The sequence below is a fragment of the Zalophus californianus genome, chromosome 5 (assembly GCF_009762305.2).
Source record: "Zalophus californianus isolate mZalCal1 chromosome 5, mZalCal1.pri.v2, whole genome shotgun sequence".
NCBI classification, from domain to species: Eukaryota; Metazoa; Chordata; class Mammalia; order Carnivora; family Otariidae; genus Zalophus; species Zalophus californianus.
Window position 1 is genome coordinate 32,767,592 of NC_045599.1, and position 14,948 is coordinate 32,782,539.

General features: G+C 52.2%; 1 protein-coding gene across 4 annotated transcripts in view; it reads right to left on the bottom strand.

The window, feature by feature from the left end:
* Window positions 1-14,948, bottom strand: part of NRG2 (neuregulin 2) — a 182,162-nt gene that overhangs the window by 35,741 nt on the left and 131,473 nt on the right. For all 4 annotated transcript variants that reach the window (XR_003522181.2, XM_027606305.2, XM_027606304.2 and 1 more), the window contains exon 2: window positions 2,422-2,593. Coding sequence is in view for 3 of the 4 variants with exons in the window: in XM_027606305.2 (XP_027462106.1) it covers window positions 2,422-2,593 (172 nt within the window). In the remaining variant the exon portion in view is untranslated. The remainder of the gene's footprint in view (window positions 1-2,421; window positions 2,594-14,948) is intronic.

Sequence of the window (14,948 nt, forward strand, 5' to 3'; positions counted from 1 at the left end):
CTAGGGTGGCCAGAGAGCAAGCTGTAGTGTGGGCGGAAGGAAAGAGAGGATGCTGCCAGCAAGGAGACTCCTCCTCACATCCCTGGCCCCCATGCCAGGTGAAGTGTGTGTGTGTGTGTGTGTGTGTGTGTGTGTGTGTGTGTGTGTGTGTGTGTGTGTGGAGGTGGCAGCCCTCTCTGCCACAGCAAGGGAACCCAAGTTCTCCATCATGGCTCACTCCTCCACCCCGTCAACTCACTGCTGGGAGCCCAGGGGCGGGATGGGTGGATCGAGGATGTTTCGGGGCTGCAGCAAATGGGGCAGGGCCCTAATAGGAAGAGGGCAGGGGTCACGCTTCAGGCTCTCAGGGGTCCCCAATACCCAACCAGAAAGACCTGACAAGGCCCTGTTTCTGGACCGGGTAACCCGTTTGTCAGATGAGACTGAGGCTTGACCAGGACAGGAGCTTGCTCAAAGTCTAGGTCAACACAAAGGGTGTCCAGGCCTAGTGTCACCCTGTACCCAGGAGAGGGGGGCTGGCCCTGCAAGATCCTCTTTCATTCAACACCCAACGCAGGTCCCTGCCAGGCCCTACAGGGCAGAAGGGTGTATATGGGCGGCATCCAGCCTCTGAGGCTCTCTCGTGCTACAGGGAGAGACAACCCCCCAAAATTCAATGAAACCATGTCCAAAGCACCATGAGAGGGGACCATAAGAGCTGCCTGGAGGGATCAGGAAGGTGTCCCAGAGGATATGACATTTAATCTGGGCCTGAAGAACTTTGCTAGGGACAAGGTTGGCGAGGAGGGTAGCTGCCAGCACGGGGAACAGCGTGGGCCCAAGTCCGGGATCATGAAAGGAAAAGACCAGGGATCAGGAGCACTGGGGGGTTGTGGAGCAGCATGGCAGTGACTTAGGAAGGGGGGAGTTGGAAGGGCCTGAGGCCTGGGCTGTAGCTGGCATACAGCAGGCTCTCAAGATCTGTCACGTAAGTGGGTGAATGATCAGCTACGCATCCATGTTAGAAAGATCATCCCCTGCCAGGGTCACAGGGGTCAGCGGGCCTCTAGAATTGTAAGCAAAACCGGGTGGATAAGGCACATTTTTTCAGAAGACAGGGTGGAGGCCTCTACCACCTTCTGTGCTGGAAGCTAGACTAGAAGCTCTGTGAAGGTAGGGAGGGACCACGCGTGGTTCATTTTCTGGTGTAGGCCCAGCCTCAGGCAGGGGGCCTGGCCCACAGCTGATGTTCCACGTGCACGTGTTACGTACAGCGAACTCACAAAGGGGCCTGTGGCCCAGGAAGAGTGGGGACGGCCCAAGAGTGGAACAGCGGAGGCAAAAAAGCCGGAGGCAGGAGAGCAGGGGGGTCTCTTGCCGGTGGGCATGGCACGAGGGCAGGGGCCAGGCAGCGGGCCGTCTGGTTCTGCTGCCGCCCAGAGGGGAGACAGGAGGGTGCGGCAGGGCCCGAGAGGGCGCGGGGGAGAGGCTAGACTGGGGCACACAGGGTTAGAGCCGTGTGGGGGCATCTCAGGGGTGGGGTCTAGTGTTTAGTTGGCAGCATGGGTCTGGAACTCAGATATATATATATATGTATATATATGTGTGTGTATATGTGTGTGTGTGTGTGTGTGTGTGTGTGTGTATAAAGGCATCTAACTAGGGACAAGGTTATCAGCTAGGAGAGGGTAAAGTCACCCCCAAATGGAGAGGGGGGGTGGGAGGGAGAAGAGGGAAGCCCCCAAGACAGGAAAGTCCCAGCACTGATGGTGACGGAGAGACAGAGCGGTTAGAGGCCCAGAAGGCCCAGGGGGTACAGCCCCAGAGGCCGCAGAGCCGGCGGCGCCCATGTCAGTGACTGCAGAGGCCTGGAGGCCTGGGGCTCGCCGCAGGAGTGTAGTTAGAAGGCAGATTCCAGCAGGGCCGGGGGCGTGGAGGACCACAGGGTGGAGTCAGTGGACATGCAACTGACCCACTTGATGGTGGAGGGGAGAAGCAGCACGGGCAAGAGCTGGAGGAGGGACAGGCACTGCGACGTGGAGGGAAAGCTTCTAGAAGCGAAGTGATGAGAGAGAGTTGGTGGTAGAGGAAGGTGGGAGTCATCACTCGTGACTTCCCGGGCGCATCCTGGAGTCCGTCTTCCACCCAAGGTTGCCAGATGGTGGGCTTTCAGACCCTGAGGCAGGTCCTTCGAGAAGTTTTAGGGACAAGAGAGGACTTCCACAGGTAGCGCTGAGTTTGATGATCAAACTGCCTTCAACCATCCAGAGACCTTCATTAAGCATCTACAGTCTGCAAGACGTTGGGCCGCCATAACCAGAGGGACCCAGAGCCTAGCAAGGAGGGCTGGGGTGTGGCCAGGAAGGGGGACAGGGAACTGGCCCCCCGTTTTCAGGGAGGAGGGAGGGCCGCTGGTTCGACAGAGGGAGGGGCGTTTCTCACCTGCCGTTGCCGTACTTGATGCGAATGTCACGGCTGCGGTTGAGCTCCTTGCCGTCCTTGAACCAGCGGTAGGAGGGCTGAGGGTTGCCCGCCGCTGCCTCGCACTTCAGTGACTGCTTCTCACCCACCTGTCCCGTCTGGCTCTTCATCTTCTTCAGCTTGGGCCGGGTGGCTGTGGGGTACAAGGCAGGGAGGTGAGCATGGTGGTGGGGGCGCGGTGCCAAGCATGCGCAGTGGAGGGAGGGCTGCTGTCTTTGGGAAGGGGAAGGGTGGCCTGGGGAGCCACCCCTCCTGGGGAGCCACCCCTCCTGGGGTCATTTCCCACTTCGATTCAGTCCCCGGTCACAGAGGGTCTGCAATGCTGTCAATGTGGCTACTACCTATGGAGCTCCCTTCCTGCCTGGAATGACACTAGGAGCTTTACATACATTAGCTTATGAAAAAAACCCCCAGGAACTCATTGCAAGTGATGAAACCCCTGTACAGATGGGGAAAACTAAGGCTCATAATGGTGAAGGCACTTTCTCAGGGTGCACTGGGATTCAAGCCCAGGTCCCCTTGACTTCGGTGCTCATGCTCTAACTCCTGTCCCAGACTCCCAGGCCTATGCTGGGCCCAGAGGACACAGGCGGACCAAGATGACAGACCCAGCTCCTGCCCGCAGAAAGTTCAGTGCGTCAGGACAGCTGTAATCTGGCCCTAACATCACAGCATGGTAACGCGGAAGCCTGGAGGTGCTGAAACCTAGAGGAGCGACCCCAATCCAGGCTGGGGGAAGAGCTAACTTAGTTAAGGGCTAAAGGATGCTAAGGTGCTAGAAGGGGCAGGAAGGGAGGTGAGCCAGGCAGCGTCAGCATGGTGGCTTCGGAGAATCACGTGGTCCAGAGGGGGTGGGCTGACTTGATTGGGTCCAGTGGAGCAGCTGTCTGGGGGACAAGGCCTGGGGCTCCACTGGGGGACACAGGCCCAACTAGGGCTGCAGGCCTGCAAATGCCAAGCAGAGAGGTTTCTCCCATTTTTCTTACACAGAATTCTATTTCCATGTGCCTAGATCTCCCATGCCTCATCTCCTTGCTCCCGTCTCCCCAACAACCTAAAAAAAGTACTCTGTTCTCGGGAAGGTAAGGGCAAGCCCATGTTCCCTACTGGGGCATATAATAATTTCCACAGGGACAACCCTTTACAGGTTACACAATGCCTTCATGCGTGCTCTCGTTCGGTCCCTGAGCTCTGTGAGGCAAGTGTCATTGCTGACATAGGTGGGGAAGATGAGACTCAGAGAGGTTAAGAAACTTGCCCAAGGTCACACAGCCAGGCAGCCAGGCAGCTACAGAGCTGGGACCGAAGCCCAGGTATCTGCATTTGCAACACGTCAGGACCGTAGCAGTCTGGTGTCTGCTTTTACAGCCTGTGTCTCTTTTTGGGAAATGGAGAACATAACTGAAATTCTTCCAACAGCAGAAGCCAGGGTCTGCTAGGCCAGGGAGTTCTCTGGGGACAGAATGGTCCTGGCCCGGCTGACTCTGGATGAAGGCTGCCAAGAGGGCCTGGCTATGGCTGGCATTCCCTCACTGAACCGACCCCTGAACGGCTGCTTGTAAGCAGGCAGTAGATGGGAGTGGGGTCCCCGGGCCGAGAGAGCAGAAAGAGAAAGAGCTCCTGAAGCTTCAAAATGATATTACACAGACTCAGAAACAACAGTGCTTGTGAAATGATTTTGTTCATTTTACAAAATTTAAAAATACAGACAGATAAAAGAAGAAAACCAAATCATCCACCATCCTAGTACTCAGAATTAAAATACACACACATACACATGCATTGTAAATAAATAGGATCAGCGTCAGTAACACGTTTCTTTTGCTTAATGAAAGGAATGTAAGCCTTTGAGCTCGGCATTAACTATTAACGATAGCATTTCCCAAACTGACTTCTATAGGCCACGAATATCCAGAGAGATGATAATAGACGTTACTTGGGAAAAGGATCCCATGAGCAAACCAGTTTGGGGAACAGGCGGGCAACAGAGTTAAAGAAGTAGCATCACTGACTTTGGGATGATTCTCCAAGCAAGGGTCTTAGACCTTTTTTCTCAGAATCCTTAGCAGCATTTCAAGGAAATAAAGTTACATGGAATAGCTCTAGAACATAACTTATGTGTGCGTGTACACATACATATGCATCTTAATAATATCTTCACATAATTCAAAATTTAAGAAGTGTAAAAGGGTATATGGCTTGAAAAACAAGTCTCCCTCTGACTTCTGACCACAGGAGGTGACCAATTTAAGTTGCTTTTGTATCATTTCAGAGACATTTTATGCGTGTACAAAACCCCCCAGTGTTCACACACATATACTTTTCTCATTTTTCATGGCTGCATAATATTCCTTTATCGGCGTATCATAATTGACGTAACCAGTTCCTATCCTGGGGTATCCAGCATGTTTTCTCCCCATTGCCACCACATTACAAATGGGCCCAGCTTGGTCCAACATATATACGCATCGTGCCCATTCAGTGCACACGGTGTTCATCCTTTGCACACACCCAGGGCGTCCTGATGGATGTGCAGTGTGGCTCTTGACTCAGACCGCCTGGATTCAAATCCAGGCTTTGCTACTTATTAGCTTTGTGTCCTCAGGTCACTGACCTAATCCTTTTGTGCCTCAGTTTCCTCCCCTGTGAAATACGGGTGATAATAATAGCTCCTCCCTCATGGGATGATAGCTGTAAGCCTTGTATGAGACAATGCACGTAAAGTCTGGCTTGCACAGAGCATTTAACAAAGGTTAGCTATTATTGTTTATTACTATCCACAATAATTTCCTAGGGCAATCTTCCTAAAAGGGGAATTGCTGCATCAAAAGGGTATGCGATCTTCCTCAGCTTTAAGCCTTGTCAAATTGCCTTCTGGAAAGGTTACACCAATTTGCACTCCCACCAGTGAATGACAGTGCCTGTTTTTTCCACACCCTCACTAACATGAGGTATTATCACATATTTAATCTTCGCCAATTAGCTAGGCAAAAGATAACGTCTCTTTGTTGTTGTAGTTTGCATTTATTTGATTCCTGGTGAGGCTGACCACTTTTCATAAATGTATTGGCTCATTATATTTCTTCTTCTTGAACTGTCCGTTCATGTCTGGTACTCTGTTTTTCTACTGGATGCTCATCCTACTGATCTGTAAGAGTTGTTTTTTTTTTTTAAATAAATATTAAGGCTATTAACCTTTTGCTATATATACTTTTCCCAATTACCTGCTTCTTTTTTTAAAAAAAAGATTTATTTATTTATTTTAGAGATAGAGAGGAAGAGAGTGTGTGCATGTGGGGGAGGGGCAGAGGGAGAGAATATCTGAGCAGACTCCCCCACTGAATGTGGAGCCCAATTCCTGGCTTGATCTCAGCACCCTGAGATCATGACCTGAGCCCAAACCAAGAGTTAGTCATTCAACCAACTGAGCCACCGAAGTGCCCCTGAATTTTCAGTTTTAAAAAAGCACTTCTCTGTTAAGGAGAAATATCAGTTAAAAATATATTTGTAGTAATTCACCATTTCAATTCTGAACCTTTTTAAAAATCTGAAAAATTATCCCATTACTATTTACATTTTCATTAATGCTTATTGTATATTCAGTTTTTCTCTTCTTGTTTGCTTTTATACATTTATACATTTATAATTTTATGCCTATTTCTGCCATGTACCTAAAATTGGCTTACTGTGCTTTTCTCATCTTTTTTTTAAATAATTTTTTGTTACGTTAATCACCATACATTACATCATTAGTTTTTGATGTAGTGTTCCATGATTGTTTGTGCATAACACCCAGTGCTCCACGCAGAACGTGCCCTCTTTAATACCCATCACCAGGCTAACCCATCCCCCCACCTCCCTCCCCTCTGAAACCTTAGTTTGTTTTTCAGAGTCCATCATCTCTCATGGTTCGTCTCCCCCTCCGACTTACTCCCCTTCATTCTTCCCCTCCTGCTATCTTCTTCTTCTTTTTTTTTTCTTAACATATATTGCATTATTTGTTTCAGAAGTACAGATCCGTGATTCATCAGTCTTGTACAATTCACAGCGCTCACCATAGCACATACCCTCCTCAATGTCTATCACCCAGCCACCCCATCCCTCCCACCCCGCACCACTCCAGCAACCCTCAGTTTATTTCCTGAGATTAAGAATTCCTCATATCAGTGAGGTCCTATGATACATGTCTTTCTCTGATTGACTTATTTCACTCAGCATAACACCCTCCAGTTCCATCCACGTTGTTGCAAATGGCACGATCTCATTCCTTTTGATGGCTGCATAATATTCCATTGTGTATATATACCACATCTTCTTTATCCATTCATCTGTCGATGGACATCTTGGCTCTTTCCACAGTTTGGCTATTGCGGACATTGCTGCTATAAACATTGGGTGCACGTACCCCTTCGGATCCCTACATTGGTATCTTTGGGGTAAATACCCAGTAGTGCCATTGCTGGGTCGTAGGGTAGCTCTATTTTCAACTGTTTGAGGAACCTCCATACTGTTTTCCAGAGTGGCTGCACCAGCTTGCATTCCCACCAACAGGGTAGGAGGGTTCCCCTTTCTCCGCATCGCCGCCAACATCTGTCGTTTCCTGACTTGTTCATTTTAGCCATTCTGACTGGTGTGAGGTGGTATCTCATTGAGGTTTTGATTTGGATTTCCCCGATGCCGAGCGATGTGGAGCACTTTTTCATGTGTCTGTTGGCCATTTGGATGTCTTCTTTCCCAATTACCTGCTTCTTACAGTTTTGAATGCTGGTTTGGGGGTATTTTTTTGGACACCCAGAGGTTTTAGTGTATTAACCTATCAGTCTGTTGGACTTTCCGGAACATCATTATTCTAAATGTGACTGAAGTCCTGTCCCAGCATCCTTGCCCCTTAATTACATCACCCTCTTCTTCATCTTCTTGCTCTGGGGTCCCTAGTAATTCCTCATCAATATTTCTTTTTTTAAAATGATTTTACTTATCAGAGAGCACAAGCAGGGGGAGCGGCAGGCAGAGGGAGAGGCAGGCTTCCCGCTGAGCAGGGAGCCCGATGCGGGGCTCGATCCCAGGACCCCGGGATCATGACCTGAGCCGAAGGCAGACGCTTAACCGACTGAGCCACCCAGGCGCCCCTCCTTATCAATAGTTCTTAACCTTAGATGCCACTGAGAACCACAAAGGAAGCTTTAAAATGTATGTAGGTGCCTGGAACATATCCTAGACGTTCTGAAGCAGAACCCGTAAGAGCGGGTCTGGGTGTGTGTGGGTTTTAAAAAACATATATAACATAAAGGAACACACACATATTGTAAGTATACAGCTCAATGACTGGTGCCAAACTAAAAACATCTTCATGGGTGGCTCTCCTCTAAAGTTGGGTTGACACCCAGTGATCTAACAGCCTCTTGGTCAATTGGTGACCTCCAACTAGTCTCCTCCTCCTTCTCGTGAACTGGGGACACAGAGAGCTCTTCTCAAGTTCTAGGGTGCCTCCCCCCACTGCACGGGGAGTGTCGACCTTTCTTGCAATTCTGAGACAAGGGGGCCTCCTGCCCTCCACCCACCCGGTGGGAAGAAATGGTGGTCACTCTGCTACCTTGTTTCCCGACACAAGTCCCCATATGACGCTATGCACCGAGCCTGGGGCCACTGCCAATGGTGGTGGTGATGGGGAGGGCATGGTGACATACAGACTGACCCCAGAAACAGCAGGCATGACCCCAAGTTAGGGGGCCTGAGGAACTGGGGGCTCCAGAGGCATTCCCTGTCACCAGTGGAAAATCCAGATCACAAGGAGCCCAGTCTGTCTAGTGAGAATTCTGTATGACCTGATAGCCGTTTCCTGATAGGCTCCTCACTTCAGAACAACCCTATCTAGTTCACTTGTTCCTCATTTGTTCATTCATTCAACCTACTGTATGCCAGGCACTGTTCCGAGCCCCGAGTATATAGTAGTGAACAAGACGGATAAGGTTCCTGCTCTTAGGGAACCTGAGTTTTAGGGAGGAGGAGCGACAACAGCAATGATCAATGGGGACTATGAGGCAGTAATAAGCAGCTGGATGGGAATGAGCTTGGTGAGTTCAAGGGCTAAAAGAGGCCCATGTGGCTGGAAGATTCTAGAAGGCAGGGGTAGTATGAGGGGAGACTGGAGAGGTAGGCCCAGTGACTGATGTGCGGCTGTGTGAGCCAGGGTGAGAAGTCTGGATTTGTTCTGCCGCCCCCCGCCCCGCCCTTAACTCATGTGCCTACTAGAAAAGTTCAGATTACATATTTGGATTGCATTATATTTCTCAGTCAACAGGACTGGTCTAAAGGATGACAAAACAAAAATAACCATACATTTGAATCATGCCATGTTCTTTTTTTCTTTTTGCCATGTTCTTTGCAAAGAGTCGTCTTTTGCATCTGTTAACAGTTCCTCACAAGACTCATCTAAAATACTAAAAACCATGCCTCCTGCTCAAACAGTGTCTAGTCCTGGTCCCTGTTCACAGAAATCTCAGTTCACAGCTCTCTGAAAGCCAAACGTGGGCTTTCTGAAAGAGACTAGGACTCTGAGAACAGCCTGCATTTTTGTTGTTGTTGTTTGGTTTTTGGGTTTTTCTTTTTGGCATCAGGCAAGTCCCTTGAGGGGAAGCGGCTCAGGGGGCAGGAAAGAGAAGACCCCTGAGGTGGCACTCTCGACAATACCCCCAGGACCTGTGCACCCTCACTCCTGGGCCCAGAGCCTCCTTAGGCTTTCCGTGTGAGGAACACGGACAAGCTCCCCAAGATGGCCCGGGTTTGTTTGGTTGATGTGATGGGAACACATCAGAGGCCTACAAGTCGGGGAAGGACCTGACCTTACCCTGTGCATTTTAAGGTCATTCTTAAGCTGAGCCACCACGGCTTCTCCCACTGTGGCTCCCAGCCACTGGATCCAGTACCGGCCCCTGGGGATGCTCGGGACGAGGCTAAGGGGCTGTTCAACCAGGAGCCCTTTGAGGGCCCAGAGGTAGCGCTTATGGAGCGGAAGACATGAGCGGGTCAGCTCTGACTCCTGCCTGGGCTCTCTCTCTGAGCTGGGTCTATTCTATGGCCCAGGGCCCAGAATGCAGTGCTAGTGTGAGGGATGGAGATCACTGTACCGTGTCCCATGAGTGTCTTGGGGCAGAGCTAAAATAAGCAGAGGAACAGGCTTCCTGGGATGGATGGGATTTGTCAGGGCAGGAGCTGCAGCAACCCTTGTGGGCAGGCGCTCACTGCAAGTCAGGTGGCATGCATTTACTGAGTGCCGACTGTATGCCAGGTTCAGTGCTTTGTCCCAGACAGAAATGGTCTGGCCATGTAGGATGCAGCCCCTCCCACCCACCAAGGAGTTTAGTTTGTCCCTCTCTGTTATTGTTTTGTTACATAAGAAATACATTTTTATTGTAGAAAAATTACAGGTATACAAGTCAGGAAAAAGAACAGCACATTTAAATCCATTGTTACCACCAGGGGGGAAAAAAACCACTGTAAATGTTTTCAAATATCTCCTGCAAGACTTTTCTAAAAGTTTTATATCCTACCCTTTACTAAATATATTGTAAAAACATTTTCCCGAATCTAGAAATACAAATCTAAATCATTTCAATGTCCGTGTATCATGTGTCGCTGTTCCGATGGATCGGTTAGGTTGTCTCCAACATTCTGCTAATATTAACAATACTGCAATAAACTTCTCTACAAATTCAGCTTTGTAGCCAAAGTGAAGAGCCACAGTCCTCAGGGTCTGTATTTCTCCACACAGAGAAGGGACTCTCAAAGGTCCCCCAGCACCTAGGAGAGTACCCAGATGAGAGACGTCAGGCAGAAGGCAGAGGAAGATCTGTGTGCCCAAGAAGGGGGTCCTGTGACTGTCCCTGATACCCTGCTTGCCTGTGGTTGCCCCTTCCCCACAGGTGGAAGGGCAGGCAGCAAGCTGATGGCCTGGGTGGCCCTTGGCTGTTGGGCAGCCCTCCCTTTACCTCCCCTAAGCTCTCCTCCTTAGCCCCAGCCCTCTCTGCTGAGCTACCCTGCTCCCTGAGAGCTCCTCAGCCATCCAGCTCCCTTCGTCCTGGCACAGTGCCCACCCGAGCAGCAGAACTAGGGCTCTCCAGAGGGGGGTTGTGGGGACATCTCCTTTGGCAGCTTTATAACAATATGAGGAAGATCTCTCAAGGATGACTCAGACTGCCACAGAAAGATCTCCCGTGATGGGTCCTGTAAGCCTTCAGACAGACCTCCACAGTTGCCACAAGCTGGGCCACCCATAGGGTATCTGGTGGCTTCGGCTTCCTTCCCCTGATGCCAAGCCAGGGCAGCTAGGCAGTATCTGTTTGAGAGGGAATCCCCACCCAGCATCGTGCTGAAGATAACAACAGCAACAACAACCAGGGCTGCTCCTTTCCCACATCCCGGCCCCGAGGCCAGGAGGTCCGGGCGGCTGCCACAGCTTGACCTCATTCCCCCCAGCAGTGGGCGGTGGGTGCGGAACCTGCTGAGATCTGAGAGCAAGACAGACGCCCAGGACAGAGCCAGGCAGCCCAGCCAGGGAGGACCTGGCCCGGCCTTCCTCCCAGCAACCAGGGGGCAGAGGCAGCGGACTCTTAAAAGGGTTAATGATCCTCACCTCATGACTAAGGCTGAGCAGTCCCCTTTGCAGGGCAACACCTGGAGACAATGCGGCCAGCCTGCCTGGCATCAAAGTCTCCCACTGGCATGCTGTTGGCGGGCCGCAGGCTGGCCCCCTCCCCACCCCCTCCTACCCGTAAAGTGACTGCAGCCTATTGGAGGTTAATTACAGACTCCAAGTTCAAATGAGAAAGAAAAGAACAACTAAAAACACAACTGGTTTAAGTGGGCACAGAGGGCCTTCTCTGTGAAACGGGCAGCCAGGTATCCTCCCTGTGGCCTGCAGAAGAGCCGTTTATGCTCATGGGTCAGGCCTCCCAAAGGGAGTATGCACCCCGCCGGGCCTCCTGCCTTGCCCCGACCCGCGTTTCCTCAGCCAACCAGGCCCAGCCTGGTGCCTGGGCTTGCCCTGCCCTATTCTCACGACCATCCGGCAAATATCCACCTCCAACAATCCTTACAATGTATCAGGCACCTACCTGACATCAGGGATATGGTGCTGAGCAAGGCAACGTGGCTCCCGCCCTTGGCTCGGGCTCTGCCTCCCATTCAGGGCTCCGCTGACACTGGCAGGGGGCAGAGCCTCACAGGACCATTTCCCTGCATCAGTGAGAAGCAGCCCAGACCTGATGGGCTCTCAGCTCTACACCTGGCACCTCAGCTACAAGGTAGATCACAGAGGCCAGGGCCAGCTGGGGATGGAAGCTAAGAGGGGAGGCAGACCCTGTTCTGGGAGGGCGGATGCAAAGGGAAGGGAAGGGAAGGGGGCAGGAGGAGACAAAACTTGGGAGCTCCAACATCCACAGAAACCGTTCCTGCCTTGGAGTTTCTCCTGCCCACCCAGAAGCACGCATCCACTGACACCCAGCCCTACCGTACGAGTGCAGGGCACCAACAGGCCTGGCCTGACCACTAGGGCCAACACCATGGCCACCCCAACCCCCCTGGCCAGAAACTCTGGCTTTCTTGGGGCCCAGCCAAGGCAGAGATGATCAGTCCCTGGAGTCAGGCAGGTACATGCCTCAGTTCGTTGAGTGGGTTCAGGGCTGCAACGCGGGGACATGAGCAGCAGAGATGGCAGAGTGAAGGGATGTCACCGATGTCTGGGGGACACCGCCCAGGGTCACAGGGCAGCGTATGGTACTCTGCACAGACATGCAGTCTCCCTGGGTTCTTACCAGTACTTGGGGCGCGGGCCCCAGACACCCAGAGTGGGCACGGATGAGGCACAGAGGAAAGGGTGGGGGCTGGAGACGCCGCAGTTCAGCTCTTTTCCCCCATCGCCCGATTTTCTAGCTTCTGCCCTTAGGTAAGTGGTTTGCCTCTCTGGGCCTCCGCTGACTCATCTGTAAGTCACTTTCTGCCTACTTTAGAGGAAGGGAGGAAGAGAAAGCTCTCTATGGAGGGATGGAAGTCTTCTTACCATTATCACCCGCTCCACTGCTGGGGGTGGAAGTAGGGACAGAGCAGAGATGACATCCCTGGAAGGCCTTTACATTTGCCCAAACTCTGTTTAATCTCCCCACTGGGGAAGGCTGGGCTCTGGGCCCAAGTCTTGGGCCCAGCCCAGAAGAAGTTGTGGTGGGGAGCGCCTGCAGCTGCTGCACGAGGCTGCCCCTTGCTCGGGGAACCCAGGGAGAGAGCCAAGGAGGAGATCCCAGAGCCCCGATCCCCTTCAGGATGGGCCTGCACTTCCCACCTCCTCAGCCTGGCTGGAGAAAGTTGTTTCTGAAACTCTGGGTCACGAGGAAGTGGAGTGGGGGTGGAGAAAGGGGAGGCACCTCATAGACCAGACAAGACCGGCTTCTCAGCCTGAGACACACGCAAAGCCGCAGGATGATCTCAGGGCCGCTTTCTGAAGGCTCCGCCAAGCTCATTAGTAAGAAAAAGCAACATCTTTGTATTAAAGCAAACAGACATATGATGGGGATTTGAAGATAAAAATAAGAGAGTTCCAAGAAACATTGGCTTTCGGGGAGAAGGTCTTAGTAGGCACGATACAAGAAAGGTACAGACAGGCCCATGTGCTCAGCAAATGCAGATACCACAGTGGGTGCAGGGCGGGGTGGGGGGTTAGTTTCCAGAGGCCCAGCCTCCTCCCCTGCAGGTCCATCAACAAGCCTGGAGAGCCCGGCATAGGCACCCTGGGGTCTTGGAGGGCTGAAACACGGGCCTTGTGTTCCAGGCTAATGAGAGAGGGGGGCCTGGAAGGAACTCACCTCAAAATGAATGACTGCCTGGATAGTCAGTGGCTCAAACAGAACATGTGGGAAACCAGTTTCCCCATCTCTCTCAAGACCACCCTTTCTCCTGGGTTCCCTTTTCCAGTCACCTTGTCCTCTGTGACAACTCTGTCTCTCTTGACTCTCTCCACAGACCCAGACCATTCACCTTCCACCAAGCCTCTTACGCTCCTAACCCTCCTTTGTCCGCCAGGTCCTGCTTCAGCTCCCACCAGCCCCAGGACCAACCCACTAGCAGTGAACACGGGGCAGATTCACCTCTATGTGCCTCTCTCCCATTCCGAAACCTCCCTTGGCTCATGATGACTGTAGAAGAAAGGCCACCCGCCTGCCCTGGCTGACAGCCGGGTCCCTCGGGGGAAGCTTGCTGGGTGACTGAAGAGGCCCCCTTCCCATACACACCTGTCTGCTTTTCCCCCTATCACTTCTCTTCAGGAATTGTATATTCCAGGTAAACCAAATCACTGGCCACTCCCCAAATATGCCTATTCTTTTTTTTTTTTTTTTTTTAGATTTTATTTATTTATTTGAGAGAGAATGAGAGATAGAGAGCACAAGAGGGAAGAGGGTCAGAGGGAGAAGCAGACTCCCTGCTGAGCAGGGAGCCCGATGCGGGACTCGATCCCGGGACTCCAGGATCATGACCTGAGCCGAAGGCAGTCGCTAAACCAACTGAGCCACCCAGGCGCCCCCAAATATGCCTATTCTGTACTCCGCCTGCCTCCGCGCCCTCTGCTGCCCACCCCCCGCCATGCCAATCCCCCACCCCCCGACAAGCGCAGCTGAGAGGGTCAGACACACAGCCGTGGGGTCACACCGGGCTCGGTCGCATCCTGGCTCTGCCCGGTGTCTTGTGTAACTAGTCAAGTTACTTAACCTCTCTGAGCCTTTATTTCCTTGTCTATGAAACAGGGACAATCTCGCCTACCTCTTAGGGTTGTGGCTGGAATTAAGTGGGGCTAAGGTCTGTCAAGAGTGGCACAGTACTGGGAATAGAGAGCTCCCTAACTGGCCGCTCTTCTTAATCTAGAAGCCTCAGGATCTCCTCCGGGGCCACTGCCCTTCTCTAAACCACCCAGCCAGGAGCAATCTCCGCCTCATGCAGGCTCCCTGAGCATCTCACCTGCCCTATTTGGGGCTTCCTACCTTGGAGGGAACCGAGTTCTTAACTTTCTAGCCTGTGGGGACCTTGGGGGTAAGATGTGTTGGAGAATTGCTCTATCCCTGGCATCTGGCTCACTGCTCAAGGCTCGCTGGCTGAACGAATGAATGATGTAGGGCTGTACTGTGACTGCTGATGATTCACCGTGGCCCAGAACAAGACCGCCGCGAGCCCTCAGGGGAGTGTGGGCCCCACCACAGCTCAGCTCAGCTCAGCGCCCTTTCCCACCCAACACTGCTCCGACTTAGCCCTCTCCTTCCCCCTCAGTCCAGACAGGTATCTGCCCCAGAACAGCAGAGCCGGTGATAAGGTGGGGACTTCACCGGGGACTACTCTTGCTGGCCCACCAGGCTGCCCAACCACCGAGGGGTCCCTGGCCGCAGGCGGGAGGCTGCCCTCTTCAAATCAGAGAGGGGCTGGAGGGGTCTCCGTGTACAGGAGTGAAAGGG